Source organism: Camarhynchus parvulus, chromosome 19, assembly GCF_901933205.1.
Source record: "Camarhynchus parvulus chromosome 19, STF_HiC, whole genome shotgun sequence".
Taxonomy (NCBI): domain Eukaryota; kingdom Metazoa; phylum Chordata; class Aves; order Passeriformes; family Thraupidae; genus Camarhynchus; species Camarhynchus parvulus.
The window spans coordinates 7,816,482-7,832,135 of record NC_044589.1 but is presented as its reverse complement, the minus strand read 5'-3'; the positions used below and the strand labels follow the sequence as shown (position 1 = coordinate 7,832,135).

Here is a 15,654-nt window from a genome sequence, read left to right as displayed (position 1 = left end):
CCACAAAAGGGGATAAATCCATCACCCACCATCCAGGTAATGCCTTTCCTGTAGCCCTGTTCCTGCAGAAATAAGTGATTCATCGATTTGCTCCCATCACTATCACCACACCAGGTGGTGTGACCTGAAAAAACACTTACAGAACACTCCCAGGGAGCACTGGCCTAAAGTGACACATTTTATTGCTGAACATGAAACACAAGGAGAAAAAAAATAGTCAAAGTCAAGAAACAAGCTCCTGGGAAGGAATCTGGTTATGTTTTATTAACAGCAGGGGTTGTAGGAGTTGTGTTACACAGCCTAAAGAAAGGAAACATTCTAGGGGATCTGGGAGGCCTGGAGACTTAGATTCAGGAAATAGCTTTGGTCCTCTCACAGGAGGATGTTTTGGCATGTTAAAACAATGGTTTCAGCAGAGCACAGTCAGCTTTGCACGTCAGGAGGAGCTGCTTGCTTGCCAGGAGTTGTGCCAGGCCCTGATGTCACACAGAGGGGGTTCACTCTGTGTTTCACCATCTAGAAATTACTCAACTCCATTTAAACCCTGACAGTCAAAAGCCTGGTGGGAACTCTTGTGCAGTTCCCCGTGTGGTGACTCTTGTTTGCCTTGAGGAGAGACTCCTGACATGGAGAGAAGGTTTTGGGTGAGATCAGAGCACCAAAGGTACACAGCTTATCCTAAATGAACTCCAGTGTTTAATTCTATTTTCTAGCCCCAATTTTGGCTCACTACACAGAAGCAGAGGAGGGGAAACTAGACTGGGTGGGGTTTGCTGTCAGTGACTGGGTTCAGAGATTGCCACTAACAGAAGTGAATTTTAATTTAGGATGAACCTGTACCTCAGAGTAACAACCTTAAAGAAGCTGAAGCAGAGGTGGCTGCAGCTGCTGGTGCCATTTGTGCAGACACTCGATGGCAGCAGCTCCCTGATGCAACTCTCAGATGCTGCAGCAGGAGCCCTTTAACTTTTGGTATTCAAAGCATGCACAGAAACATTTAATCTTCATCAGGACAGCTCCCAGTCTGTGGTGATGAGGCAGCATGTACAGAACACGATAATATTCCTTAAGCCCTTTCCTGAGATTGGTTACATCCTCACATGAGATAAATGGACAAAATGGGCTGCAGGGAAACTGATTTTGCTGACAGACAAGCACTTGTGTTTCCTGGAGGTCACTGGTGTTGCAGGAGCAGGCAGATATGTTCTAACTTCTCTGCTGTTGGTGTATTTGGAGGAGGCTGGCCCAGCCTGTGGCCCTGGCAGAGCTGCCCCTCTCAGTCTGCAGCACAGCCTGGGGTGCTGTGAGAAACAGAGGCACTGAGTGCCCATCCAGACCTGTCCAGCACGAGAAATCAGGCAGTGGTGGAGTGAGGACAGTCCCCAGCAAACGAAAGCAGGCACTGGAGGCAGGAGGCAGAAGCTGTGCAGGTGCTCCACGTTGCTGCTCAGTGCATTCGCCCCCACAAGAGTGACTGTCCCCCCTGCCTCAGGCCCTGCAGGATCACAGCCCTTTCCCCAGCCCCAGGAGCTGCTCCAGTGCCACATTTCCCTGCATTTCCTGAGCAGAGCAGTCCTGCTGCTTCACACCTGATGGCACATCATCACCCAGGCAGGAGCTGGAGGCGGTGGCTGCCACGGTTGGGTTTCAGCTTCAGCCCTTCCCAAAGTGTTCCCATCACAGCTTTTCTCCACATGGATGCAAAGCACAGCCACGGGACAACGCTGGCTATTGGCATAAGTACAGATATATCTATCAGTGGATATAAAAACATTCATTTGGTGCCTTCTTTGTCCTTTTATAAAAATCCTTTTATAAATCCATAGTGATGACACACGTTGCAAGCTCAGGATCCCAGAGAAATCCCAGGGAAGAAAGGCAGTCTTTAGAGAAGGTGTTTTTCTTCTGGGAATCCTGATCATAGCAGGCCTGATCTGGGCTATGTCCACCTCCCAGTGCTGGTGTGGTGCCACACCTGTGTGGATTTCCTGGAGCTGGCAGAGCCTCTGCTGTGCCTAGAGCCCATCGAGCTGCTCTGGGCTCTGATTCCCATTCAGCGTTGGGCTCGACAGGGACTTCCTGGAGCTGGACCTGGGGAAACAGGCACAGGGACAGGATGAGCAGCCTGGGATTGTTTCAGGAGGCAAAAAAGGTTCCCAGCCAGGCCTGTCTCACCTTACCCAAAGGCCCCTCCACATCTCAGTTTCACAAGGCTCTTGGAGCTGCCCCAATTCCACCCTCAGTCATTAGGGACCAACAGCACGAGGCCATTGCCAGCCCAACCATGACACAGCAGCTGCCTGTGCTCTCCAGCTCACTGCAGCAAGGAATTACAGAGGAAGCCAATAACTTGGCCAAAATCATTTGGAAGAATATATTTCCCTGGAACTGTGCTCCTGTATCGCCTCCTATTTCTATCTCTCTTAACAAAAAGCCATGATTTTTAACACAAAGCCAGGCTCACTTACTTGACTTCCTCATACTTTTTGCCTCGATAAAAGTTACTCTTCTTGATCAGATATATCAGCACCAGGTCACAAAAGAAAGCTCCCTGCAAAAGGAAAGAGCTTGTGTTTTATCTTTGAAGCAGAAGAGGAAGTGTTCTGATTTCATTAGAAATGAACATTAATGAAAGGCTAACTTGTAGAAACTGAGTTTGCCTCCATGCATTTTCCAGGGAATGTACATATAATATACAGCCTGTGTGGGTGTTTAGACTACCAGGTTTATTAACAAATGCTTTTAAGATAGGACACAGACACACAACTGGCTGAGTAATCCCAGTAGTAAAGATTCTGCTGGAGAAGGTTTAAACCCCCCATCCCATTTTCATCCCATTTGGAATTTGGGTCCCCTGGGGTTACTTTAAGACAAAACATTCACTTACAGCTCCCATGAGTGCCAGCCCCGAGCTGATATTGATAATGGTGGGAATGATGCTAAATTTTCCTGCCTGGAAGAACAAAGGTCATGAAGTCACCACTGAGAGAACAACCCACAAAACAAACCCAAGGGTGTGGTACTGCCCTGGGGAAGCTGCTGCTGCCCCTGGGTGTGTTTTGTTCCCGGGCACAACCACGGGGGATTTGCAGTGAGCAATCTTGGAGGCTGAAGGTCTGTGTGTCTTAGGTCTGACTGTCCCTGGCTGCATTTCTGAGCTTGCATCATCCCTGGATTAGGCTTCTTTTCTCTCTGCAGTGCTTGTACATGGAAAACAAGTCTCTGAGGCACATTTATTTCTGTTGGGCTTTACACGAGCCTGGTTTTAAGTAGAGGAGGTGCAGGCTCAGCTGCACTGCAGGTGATCTCTCTTACATGGGGATTGGTTCCACATGGATGGATGGGAAAAGCCCTTTCCTACAACAAGCCAGACAGGCTGTCCTCATCTCAGAGCTGCCTCCCCCCACTTCCTTTCTCTGCAGGCTCCGGCACATCCTGGCCTGCCCTCACCTTGCCATTCACCATCACATCGAAGCGGATTCCGTAGGCTTTAATGAGTGTCCGGTAGTCGACCCCCTCAGCATCCCGGTAATACTTGGCAAACCTGCAATATAGCAATGCTGGATTTAATTCCACCTGCCCCTCTGAAGCCTTTCATTCCTTCAAAGAGATCTGTTCCCTTATCAAAGCCAGCTTTAGCCTGCCAGGAGCACTCCCTACCTCCCTCCCTTCTCTGCAGCGCTCTGTGCTCGGCTGCAGCAGTGCCTGGCACAGGCTGCTGCCACTCCACTGCCAACCTCCAGCACCTGCAAGCCCAAGCAGCCCAGCCCAGCTGTGATTCTGCATTGTGGCCTCTTCTGTACCCACCTGAAGTTGTACCCAGAAGAGATGGAGGTTTCTGCAGACTTGTTATCCAGCCGGCTAAAAGAATATTGAGGATTACATTCAGAAGGGGCTTTATCAAGATCACAGTTCCATTCAATCTGAATTCCTATCACACCACCCTTAAAAGAGAGAGACAGGGTGAGTTGTTTAAGCTTAGTTCAGTTAAAGTGTCTTCAACTTTGTCAGACCCTTGGGCAGGCTTTCCCCAGGGACAAGAAGCAGCTGCACTTCTGGTCAAACAGGGGGGCACACACTCCTGAGTTCAGGTGGGTGACATTAATCCCATTATTACTCTACAACCCCACTTCTCCCTGAGGTTTCTCCTCCCAGGACACTGATTTCATTCCATTCCACGCTTCAGTGGGGAAGATGATCTTTTATGCATGGATGGATTTCCAGAGTTCTGGGTTTAAACCAACACTGTAGTAATGTTGAAATTAAACAAAGAATCCCTGCTGGCAGAGCAGCAGTTTGAATAGAAGCAGCCTTGAATAGAAGATAAGTGACACAACCAGCAGTTTTAGAGGACCCCCATTCCCTGGGGACAGGATAAATGGGACCAGCTTGATTTTAAGCACCAGCACCTCTGCAGTGCAGCGCAGGAGGCAGCTCCCTGGGCAGTGACTGTTCACAGGCTCCCAGTGAGCCAGCTGGGAACACCCACGAGCCCCAGGGCACTCCTACCTGCGAGGCCATTTCCAGGAAGTCGCCCCCAGCCCAGCGGAACGATGTTGCCCAGCACGAAGATGGGGCAGTAGGGATGCTCCTGGCTGTACCGGCAGCTCTTCAGGTAGGACTCGTTGTCAGTGGCCAGCACGTTCATCCTGCACGTAGGAAACAGGGAAATCCACCTTGGCTCCCTCTGTCCTTGCCTTCAGAGCCTGCAGCAGGACTGCAGAGACAACAGGCTTCTCCAATACCCTCTGTGCACCCTGAGGGTGTCTCTGCTGCTGGCCTGGGGAAAGCAGTCTGTCCCCCAAAAATGACCTCCTGGCCAGCTCAATCTGGACTCAAGAAAGGACTCACACAGAACAGATTGCCAGACTGCTCCAGGGTGATCTGTTTTTCTCAAGGAAAAACAATAGGATTCTAGAAATGCCTATCTGAGCCCAGGACCAGAGCCAGAACATTTCTACACTGCTTTGGTTTGTTCACATTGAAGCTGCAAAAGCAAACAAATATTTTTTTAAATTTGTATTTTTTGCCAGCCTTGACCAGGCACTTTATTTTTCTGGAGGAGGGGGAATATCTATTGAGCAGGAGCAGCTCAGGAAGCTGTGGCACTTACTTGGAGAACTTAAACTTGGGGAATCGAATGGAATTCTTGATGTAAACAGTGAAGTTTTCTGCACTGCCCAGAAGTGGTTTCCTGCAAGAGAAGGGTTTGTTCTCTGTCTTTGTCCCTTGCCCACATGTGAAATCTTTAATTGCCATTTTAGAAGCAGCTTTATCCAGTAGGTTGGATGGCACCAGGCCAGCTGTGCCACTTCCCCCACAGTGCCAGCAAGGGGTTGGTGAGGAGCATGCAGGTCCAGGGGACACCCCCAGAGCTGGGAACAGCCAGGGAGAGAAGCAGGGGGAGCAGAGAGCCAGTCCTGCCAGGGGGAGCCTTGCAGAGCCCCCTCCTGCACTGAGCAGCCAACATTCCAGCAAGAACCCAAGCAGAGGGGACACAGGAACTGCCCTGGGTGACACACAAGCCAAGCAACTCAAGCTTGGAATGCAGACACGTACTTGGGCTTGGATCTTTTCTCCACTGGGCACCAGGCCAGTATCTCACAAGTCCCTCTGGTGCTGCCCCTGTCTTTCAAACAACGGCCAGTCTTAACCCCTGTGAGCAGACAGCACAGAAAAGGTCACAGCAGCAGGCACCTCCTCTCCTTGCCTGCAGGGCATGTGAGAATTCAGGATTTTCCCTCTCCTCCCTGCTGTGAAAGGGCCTCTCAGCTGGAACAAACACCCTCTTGTTGTGCCTCTGAGCAGCCTGGGGTTCCCTGGCCCAGGCACCACAGAGCTGTGAGCAAGGCAGGGATCTCAATAAAAGAGAGGAAAGGGGAAAGGGGAGAAAGGAAAGGGGGAAAAGGAGAGGGGAAACAAAAGAAAAGGCCTTGGTGCTCTCTGCAATCAGAGATCTGAGGATATACCCAGGCTGAGGGCTCTGAAGGACACCAGACACAGCTCAGACAGGGACATGTCCCTTACCATTGCCAGCCACCACTGCTTCCCCTTCCAGGCAGTCCGTGTCCCTGTCACACAGGGCATCGGGAATGCTGGCACTCTGCAGAGGGGAAAGGACACAAGTGACAGTGTGACAGGACACCAGAGACACAGAAAGTGGGGTGGGTTCTGTGTGAGCACTAAAACCACACAGCTGAAGTGGTAACTGGGGGTCATGCACACATATCCCAGCACCAGGAGCACCAGCACTCAGCCACACCCTCCCAGTTTTGGGTTCTGCTCAGTCTGGAGAGGGGCAGACTGGAACAACCAACATCAGTATTCACCAAAACCAGGCAGGAGCCCACTTTGCTGTAAGATAACCCTACCCTGGGCCTAAGCCACAAAGTTCTCTGGCCCAATGTGCCCCTGTCCTGGCCACCAGAGGACAGCAGTGCCCTGACCAAGCCAGCTGTGCTCCCGGTGTGACATGGAAAATCCATCTACTCCATGGACAAAAATCCATCTGCTCCATGCACAGCACTCCCTGCACAGCCACACACCCCCTCCCCAGGCTCCAGCCCACTCCAAACATCTCCACAGAGGATATTCCACAAGCACCTCATACCTTTGGCATGTTCTAGAAGGTGCTGAGCAGCCACCCCATGTCTGGGAGGTAACCAGAGCCTGAATGTTCAGCACTTTCCAGGATGGGGCTCTTAAAAAGTCTCCTCTCCCCATAACTACCCAGAGTCACATCAAATTTGTTTTCCCAGGGCCTTTTCTAACCCTGAGCAATCTCCAGCTCAGGCAGAAATTCAACACCACCCTAAGTCAGGAAGTCTCTGCATGATCAATGCCTCTGGAAGTTAAGACAGCTGAGCCTCCCAGGTTTACAGTAATTTCCCAGATTAGCTTTTACACTACAGGAAAAAATACTTGTCTTTCATCCTTCCTTTCTTTGTGTCTCCAGAAGTGTCCTCTGCCAGCTCTTAGCCCCGGTTTTGCAGGGGTCTGGGGGTCAAGGGGCTCAGTTCTTCCTACCTCAGCACACGTGGCTTGTCTCTGGTTTGGGGTCACAATCAGATTTGTCATGACAAAGAAGACACTTTCACCCTGCAATAAACAAAGAGTCAGAAAACTTGGTTTACTCTCAAAGTACTTGTAAATAAGAAGCATGAAGCTCTCTTCAGAAGAGAGCAGCCCCCTCTCCCCACGGCTTTTCAGGCTGAGACACAACATCACCCTTTGTGTGGATATTTGTTTGGATGAATTCCCTCACTCTCTGCGTGCACACACAACCATGAGAGCCAGCCCACGGTCCTGGGGGGAGGCAGAGCACCCCCAGCATCTCCAATAAAAAACTCACAGCAGAAAACCCCTTCCAGCATCACTTTCCTGTATCCCAGCTCCTGCTAATTCACAGGGAAGACCTGGATAGATCCCTTCAGCACCCACAGGGGGTGATGCCAACCTGGGGAGGGATGACATAGTCTGCAACATCCCAAATCCTCTCCCCCAGCTCCGAGGTGTTGGTGAAGGCCACCCCTTTCAGCTTGGTGATGACAGAGCTCTGGAGGGACGTGTCTGTGTCCTGGTAGCCTTTCTTGACCACAAACACCCACCTGTGTGAACACAGCAGCGTTAGGGGCAGTCAGGGAATGAGTCAGACAGAGAAATTCACACCGAGGTCAAATCAAAACATGCCAATGACACCAAACCCTCTGCAACTGCTACTGCTGATAAAGGATAAACTCCAGGACACGAGCTGTGCTTGCCAACAGTGGAGGAGTGTGTAACAACAGGTCATGAGGTAAGAAACCAAAGCCTCCCATCTGCGCTACACTCAGCAACCCCAGAAAGGGAAAAGAAGAGCAGGGCTGTGTCTTTCTTGAGATGAAAAACAAGAGAGGCTTTTGCAGGTTCACAAGTGCAGAACTCTCACTTCAGCACACAGACACCGAGCTGCCAGCCAGCAGCACACCGGGCTGGGAGAGAAAACCCCTGCAGCTGAGCTGGCAGGAACCTGCAGGGGATGTTTCCACTGGATCCAGCTCCTTTGTGAGCCAGGGTGATGGGAACAGCCTGGCTGCCCCCTGGGAGAGCTGCTGCCTTGCTAAGCCATCCAGGGAAAGGCTTTGCTCTCTCCTCTCCTCTGGAAGCAGCAGGAGTTCCATTTCCCTGGGTGAAAACCTCTGGCTCAAATGAAACGCTTCCAGCTCCCCCACAACACTGCTAAAATCACCTGTCAGGACAATAAGTCGCCCTTGAAGAAGCTGAGGGTGCTGGGGCAGGTCGGGAGAGGGAGAGAGGCTGAATCTGTGGCACAGCTCCCCTTTTCGGGCTCTCCTGCCCACGGGGGCTGAGCAGCACTGGGGGCACCCAGCCCTTCACCTGCCACGTGTGGCAAACGTGCACATGAACACTCCCCACTGTTATAAACACACACTAGAATACTGGCATTTCACAAATATTAAAATGGGTGCTAAATGTATAATGTCAAAGTAACTTTGCTATAAAGATATAGTTTATATTTCTGTTCAAGTAGTGAAATAGCTGATAGAAGTATTTTTGTGTTGGGATAATATTCCATGAACACAAGAAGACCCCTGCTATTGATATGCCAACTGTCAGCACTTACCATCAACAGAAAATACGGACCAAAGCCCAAACTGGAGGTAATGATAAGAATGATAAAACCACAACCAAGGAATACAGATGCTCTGAAAAGGCAGCCCTGAGGATGAGCCCTGCTAAACAATTCTTGGAACATGTTAACTGGTTTGGGGGAAAGTGTCAATATGCCTAATTGTTTGTTAACATGCAACAGGCTGATGCAATAGAAATGGTACATAAAGGTTGGTTCTGAAACGGCCAGGGTGCTCTTGGTGGAACGCCAAGAGGCACCTGGCTGTTAAACCAATTGCTTTATTGGCTTTGTCTCCTATTGTCCGTTATTAAACTTTTACACTTTCACAGGAGAGTCAACCCTGTTTTTCACACCCACCCTGGGAAGTTTCCTCCTCTCCCCTTTTCCCAAGAACACCGATTTCCTCTCCCAGGAGGGCTCAAAAGCAGATCCTTGCATTTTCTGCAGTGAATCAATGAATCAATGGCAGCTGCATCCCAGAAATAGTCCAGAAGGGTTTGACATGATCCCCACCCCAAGCCAGCCTGTGAACAGGGACGTGTTCCTGTAAGCCCCAGGCACTGCAGGGACCATCAGCGACAGTGCCAGGGGTTTGCAGGAGGCCACAGATGCCAGAGGAGGAACAGAACCCTGCCCTGTCCATGCTGCATCTCTCTCAGCCCTCAGCAATGCTCTGCACAGGATTCCTCCTCCAGCCAGCCCGTGCCAGAGTGCTGAGGAGCTGCTCTGCTCCCTGGAGCGGCCTCTGGGACTGCACAGCTTTCTATAAATACGCCCAGCACCTAAAAATGACTCTGCTATATTTAATCGGTGGAAACACGAGGTGTGGGAAAGGTGAAGGGACCACGAGCACAGACAGTGAGGGGACAGTTGGGTGTCACAGTCTAAAAAGCCTCAGAAACTCAAGGATCAACAGCACAGGCTGGATAATTCCAGGTCTGGGCCTGCAGGGACTGGTCACACACCAGTGTGCCCAGTGTGCTGCAGAACTGGGCCTTTCCCAGGCTGTTCCTGAGCCAGTGCCCTGCTCTGAAATGAATGCAGAGCAGCTGACATTGCTGCTGCCTCAGCCCCCACAGCCTGGCTGCTGCAGCCCACTCCAGCTCAGAAATCCCCCATTTTCTGCTTTTCCCTCCCCACTCCAGCTCAGAAATCCCCCATTTTCTGCCTTTCCCTCCCGTCTGCACCTGAGCAGGTCCCTGGTGCTGTGCAGAGAACACAGGTGTGCCCCAAGGCTCAGCACCAGGGCTGATAAAGCTCATTTGTCCTGAGGAGTAACACAGCAGGGTTTGGCACCATTCCCACAAAATATAGAAATAAAGGCATAAATAATGCAGTACAAAGCCATAGACGCTGGGTCTATTTTTAACCCAACCTTAATCTGAAGGGTAGAGCTGAATCTAGCCATCCCTAGCAGGTGAAAAATCAGACATAACCTATCAGACACTACAAAATGCAGCTGTATAACCCTGTCTGATGAACTGCATTGAAATCAGGCTGTCACTGTGTGCAGAGTGCCCTAATTTATCTTTATCACAGCAAAACCCATCCTTATCACAGCAAAATCCACCTTCATCACAGCAAAACATGAAGCAGAGGGTGATTCTTACCCCACCAGGTAAGCCAGGATGGAGAGCTGCACCACTCGGTAGAGGACCCCAACCTTCTTGTTCTTGGCAATGACGTATTTCTCGGTTTTATAATCGAAGAGAGACAGAAATAAAGCCTTCCAAGCCACCTGCCCCATGCTCCCGGCTCGCTCGGTGCCTGGAGCAGGCTCAGCTCGCACCACCCACACGTGCAGTGCATGGAAACCTGAGACAGCAGCCCTGCTCTCCTCCTCCTCTTCCTCCTCCCTCAGCTGCTCTCCGGCAGCAGCTCAGTCAGGAGCAGCAGCTGCACTGTCACATCCTTCCTGAGCTGCTTTCCAGCTGATTCATCCCTCGGGATAGCCCCTGTCCCTCTCCAGGTTTCATTCTCTCCCCCCCCAGGAAATGTTTGGAATTAAATATGTTACAGCACAAAGCTCGTGTGACAATGCTCACACAGAATGGGCTGGGCTGGAAGGGACCCACAGGAACCACCCAGCCCAACCCTCAGCCCCGCACAGACAGCCCAAAAATCCCACCCAGTGTTTCCAAACGCCCCTGGAGCTCTGGCAGGCTGTGCCCATTCCCTGGGAGCCTGGCAGAGCAGAGGGAGCTCAGCATTTTCCTGATGTCCACCCTGACCCAGCTGCAGCCCTTCCCTGGGTCCTGTCACTGTCACCAGAGCTCAGCTGCAGCATCCGGGGACACAGGGACAGCCTCTCACCATTTCTCACTGATTAAAGCCTTTCTTCAGCCTTTACAGGATGACAACACACTGGGGTAAATTTTTGATTTCTGAAACTTTTGCATGAGCAATGAGAGCCAGAGTCCTTGAGAACCTGCCTGGTTCCCACTCCTTCCCGCCCAAACCCAAACTGAATAACTCATTAATAAATTCTGCATGTGCCTAAGGATAAATCAATGTCCAGGAGCTGGACATGAGGAAACAAGCACAGAGGGTGAGCAGCCTGGGTTTGTTTCAGGAAAAAATGCGGGCAAGAGGCTCCCCCAGCCAAGCCTGTCTCACCTTGCCCCAAATGTCCCTCCATGCAGGAAAAGCTCCAGATCTCAGTTCCATGAGGCTTCTGGAGCTGCCCCAATTCCACCCTGGGCCATGAGGAGCAGCACCAGGCCAGGGGCAGTGACACAGCAGCTGCCCAGCTCTCTGCAGAATTAATTACACAGGGAGCCAGTCACTGCTAAACTCATTTCAAGAAACAGAATTTCCTGTAATTGACCTCTGTTTGCCAATAACAATTACTGTGCTCCTGTATCTCCTTTTATTTCTATTAGGCAGAAAAATGAACAAACTGCACAAACCCCTTCCTTGGGAAAATAATTCTTAAGAAGATCTCAGTTTTTATGAAATTGTTATCCTTCATCCTCCTTAAATTCCATATCAAATTTGAGCGGATGGTTCTGTTTTCTGATGAAGTTGCTCCAAATTGAAGTTGCTCCAAATGAAGTTGCACAAGAGAATCACAACCAGCATCATAAGGAATGAAGAACTCATTTTATCCCTCATCCCAGAGCCATCCCTGGAGTTCCTCTGCAAAGGGAAAGAAACCTTTCTCCATAAACTTCCTCCCTGCAAAGGGAAAGAAACTTTTCTCCCCTTTTCCCCTGCAAAGGGAAAGAAACCTTTCTCTTCTCTCTCTTTGCTCTCTGCAAAACTAGAACAAAACCTGCCTGTGGCCTCCTTGAAACCTGGTGGCTGCCCTGAGCTTTTGTAGTTATTTTCCAGGTCGATTAATCTGAGACAGGTTAAAAAAAAATCCCTAGAGTGAGAAATGTTCTGCTCTAGGTGAGGCCTGAAGGTGTAAACCACGTTCGATCACTGAAATGAAAATAAAATTAGAATGCAAAACTGATATTCTCTTGTGGTTTTGGAGGCATCAGCAGAGGCACAGGTGGAATAGCTGTTTTGGAATAAAAAGTTTCCATTTGTACCAAATGTGCCTCAGAACACTGCTCAGCACAAGCTCCGTTTTTGCTGACAATGCTGTTGCTGCAGAAGTTTAACTTGTACTGAGCTGCAAAACAATTTAGCTGGGATTTTGTGGCATGCTCTTGGGGGTTGTTTTTAACACCTGGTTTTCACAGCCTTGGGTTTTGGGTTTTTTTTTCCCCTTGCCTGGAAATCAATTCTACGGCTGGGTTTGTCAAAGAATTTGTGGATGTTCAAACGAAAGCAATTTTGTTCATAGCAAGGGACTAAATAACCCAAATTGTCACCAGTTAAAGATGCAAATAATGTAGAATCTCTCAGTTCTTCTCAAGGGGCAGAGAGTGAATTTTCTATGCAAGGTATTTCCCTTTTTGACTTCCACATCTTGAATTTCCCATGGAAAAAAAAAAAAAACAAACAAAAAAAATTCAAAAAACCCCAAAAAACCCAAAAACCTCCATTCCCATTAGGGCTGTTTCCTCAGCCTGGGAATTCTCCCAGGGAGGATTTCTCCTCCATAACTGAAACTTCTCCTTTCTCTTTTTTTCCCTCTTCAATTCCTGCCATGTCACACCTGTATTTAATTCCTCACACTGCTGACTTTGATTGCCTCCTCATAATTCACAAATACTCACAGGATGCACATCCCTGCCTGCCCAGGCTGCTCCTCATCTCCTTCTCCTCCACCTGTCACTGCTCAGCTGCCCCAGAGCTGATCTCAGCCTCTAATTCCACCTGCAGGGGTGGTGAAAATCAAACTTTCAACCTCTGCCCTGACCCAGGGACATTTGAAATGCTGCAAGGTCACATCTGACCCTGGAAAGATTTCAAGATCAGCCCAATAATATCTTGAAATTACACCCAAACAGAGCATGTGCTTTGCAGGCAGTGGCAGACAGCCCTGGCCAGGACAGCTGTGATTCACCAGAGCTGCTTTTGGGTTTTTGGGCACTCATCCTGGTCACTCCCAGTGCCAAATGCTCCCTCCAGGCACCCACTGATCCCCACCCTGCTCCCAAAGGCTGACTCAGAAATGCTGAGATGTTTCTCCAGCACTGAAAAGCTCCTGCAGCAAATGTTTGAGTGGTGCAGATCCATCTTCTGTCAGAAACAGGCGCCAGAGCAGAGCCTGAAATAGCAGAGGCAGGGAGGAAGGAAAGAGGGGATTTGGCAAGGAAATGATCAGGGAAAAGGCAGAGGTCAGCTCTCTACATTAGTCATTTGGTTCTTGTCACGCTTGTAAGCGAATATCTGCAAAAAAACAAGGTGGAGAGTCAAAGTTGGGAGAGGAAGTTTCTTCAAACTTCAGCTCATGGCCACAGAAATCAGCAATACCAGGCAGGAGCTGCTCTCTGAAGGTGAGGGGTTTGGAGGCAACAACAGAGAAATGAAATGTGTGATGCCCATGGAGAAAAATGCTCTGCTCAGCTCCTCTTGTGATCCTTGGCTGGGTCAGTCAGCCACTCTCTATCCCCCTAACCAGCACAGCTGCACACCCAGCCCTCATGGAAATGGAATTGTGGGGAGAGTTTCTGCCCCAGTCCACAGAGCTGTCTGTAGGAAGAGAAGGGAAAGGGGAGAGTGCTGACACTGCAGAACAGATTCTCCATGTCCAGGAGAGCCATTTTCAGCCTTTGAATGTGCTCCATGTTCCTCCCCAAGTGCTGAATCTCCTCTGCAGGGTGCAGGAATGTTGTTATTATTAGCTGGAACGTTCCCCCACTGCTCTCCCCCGACCCAAGGAGGGAAAGTGCTTGAGGAAAAGAATCAGAGGAGAGGGAAAAATAGTGCACACCTAATGAAACCAAGCCATCGTGCCCTGTTCTGTGAGGGAGCTGGCACTGAATCAGGTAAGAGAAATTAATAAAGTGCACATAAAACACTGCTGAGAGACTGAGTGCAAGGAGAGCTGTGCTGTGTTGCACTGAATTCACCTCCTAAGGTCAGACAATAAAAGCATCACAGGGAAATAAAAGAGTGTTGAATCAAACCCTGAAAGCTGAAGGGATTTAATAAAAAGTGTATTCACTTTAACCACTGATTTAAAGGTGAAACCCTGCTCTTGAATACACCCAACAGAACAGCATTTACTTCTCTGGTAACACAAAGACATGAAATTGGTGCTGGCTTGGTAGCCCTGCCAGCTCTTACCTTGCTGCAAGTCCTGAGAAGGAAGAACCCTTCATCCCCTTCCTTCACCTTCCTCACAGACACAGCCAGGGAGTCTGGGATGTGTCCCCACCCTGGTTTCCCAGCTGGGAGCTCCTTGCAGCCCCAGGAAAACACAGGAGCTGCTCAGACCTGATCCCCAGAGGAAAAAGTGTCAGGGCCTGGCCCCTGAGCTCACCTCAGGTGCGCTCTGAGCCTGACCCTGGTGCTGTAACCAGGTGCTCCCAGCCCAGCAGGAGGCTGATGTGTCCCAGCTGTGCTGCACAGACCAGCTGGGCCCAGCTTAGCCAGGCTGGGTCTGGGGGAGCCAAAGCAATCTGTCTGTGGCACTGCAGCCTCACTCAGCTCTTCAGCCTGCTGGAATGAGGGCAGGAAATGTCTCTTTAGAGCTACAATTCAATTACCCTGCAAACAAAGCTGCCCCAGCAGGCCCTGGAGCCCAGCAAAGCTCTGCATGGCTCCTCTCTGATGCCCTTACACTGATGCCTTGTGAAGGCTGACCTGGAACAGAGACTGGACAGAGTTAAGGAATAGAATGGAGATTTATTAAAAGGATCTTCTCAATGGATGCACCTTGGGCAGCAGAAGAGCCCAGCCAGGGCTGCACCCAAGATGAACCAAAATGGGCACAAAATGAACCCAAGATGAACCAAAATGGGCACAAAATGGACACAAGGTCATGGGGTCTCTCATTTTTATTAAGTTCTGCTCCATTTGCATATTGCAGTTAATTGTCCAATTCCAGCTTTAGGTTATGCAGTCCCATCCTGCTTGTTTTTCTCTCTCCAGCCCACGTTGTTTGTGCTTTTGGGCTGAGATTTGGATCATTTGTCCTTGGTCCCCAGCTAGAGAAGGAATTGTTTTGTCTCCCTGCTCTGTGCACAGAGCTCACCATCCCCTAATATGAAGCCCAGAACTGCAGACTAAAGCAGCACAGAATCTGAAAAATATAAATTATAAATTATAAAATATATATAAAATATAAAGTATAAAATCTGAGGCATCAATGCCAGCACCCTGTGCTTTATAATGAAGAAGGTGTGATGGCTTTCTCCTGCTGAGCTGAGCTCCCTTTCCCCTGCAAACACTCAGGTCACTGCATTCCCCAGCTCTGCCCCCAAACCTGAGCAGACCCAGGGAAACCCAAGGTTTGGGGATGTTCCTGCTGTGTGACAAGGCCATCAGCAGCTGGTGTCACCCCCGACTGAAGCAGCATCACAAACACATCCTGTCCTCCTGTGGGAGGCACAAAGCTGTGAAGAAATGCAAAGCTGGGTAAGTGAGGGGGCCCACAGAGATGAAAGCAGGAAATTGTG

General features: G+C 49.9%; 1 protein-coding gene across 1 annotated transcript; it reads right to left on the bottom strand.

The window, feature by feature from the left end:
* Window positions 1-131: 131 nt before the first annotated feature.
* On the bottom strand, window positions 132-10,389 carry P2RX5 (purinergic receptor P2X 5). Its single transcript, XM_030962629.1, is given in 13 exon segments — window positions 132-2,091; window positions 2,469-2,551; window positions 2,888-2,953; window positions 3,451-3,544; window positions 3,808-3,944; window positions 4,510-4,548; window positions 4,550-4,649; window positions 5,114-5,194; window positions 5,560-5,656; window positions 6,028-6,103; window positions 7,027-7,098; window positions 7,457-7,607; window positions 10,243-10,389. Coding segments are annotated over 13 exon segments (1,209 nt in total). The 5' UTR covers window positions 10,380-10,389; the 3' UTR covers window positions 132-2,015.
* Window positions 10,390-15,654: the final 5,265 nt, after the last annotated feature.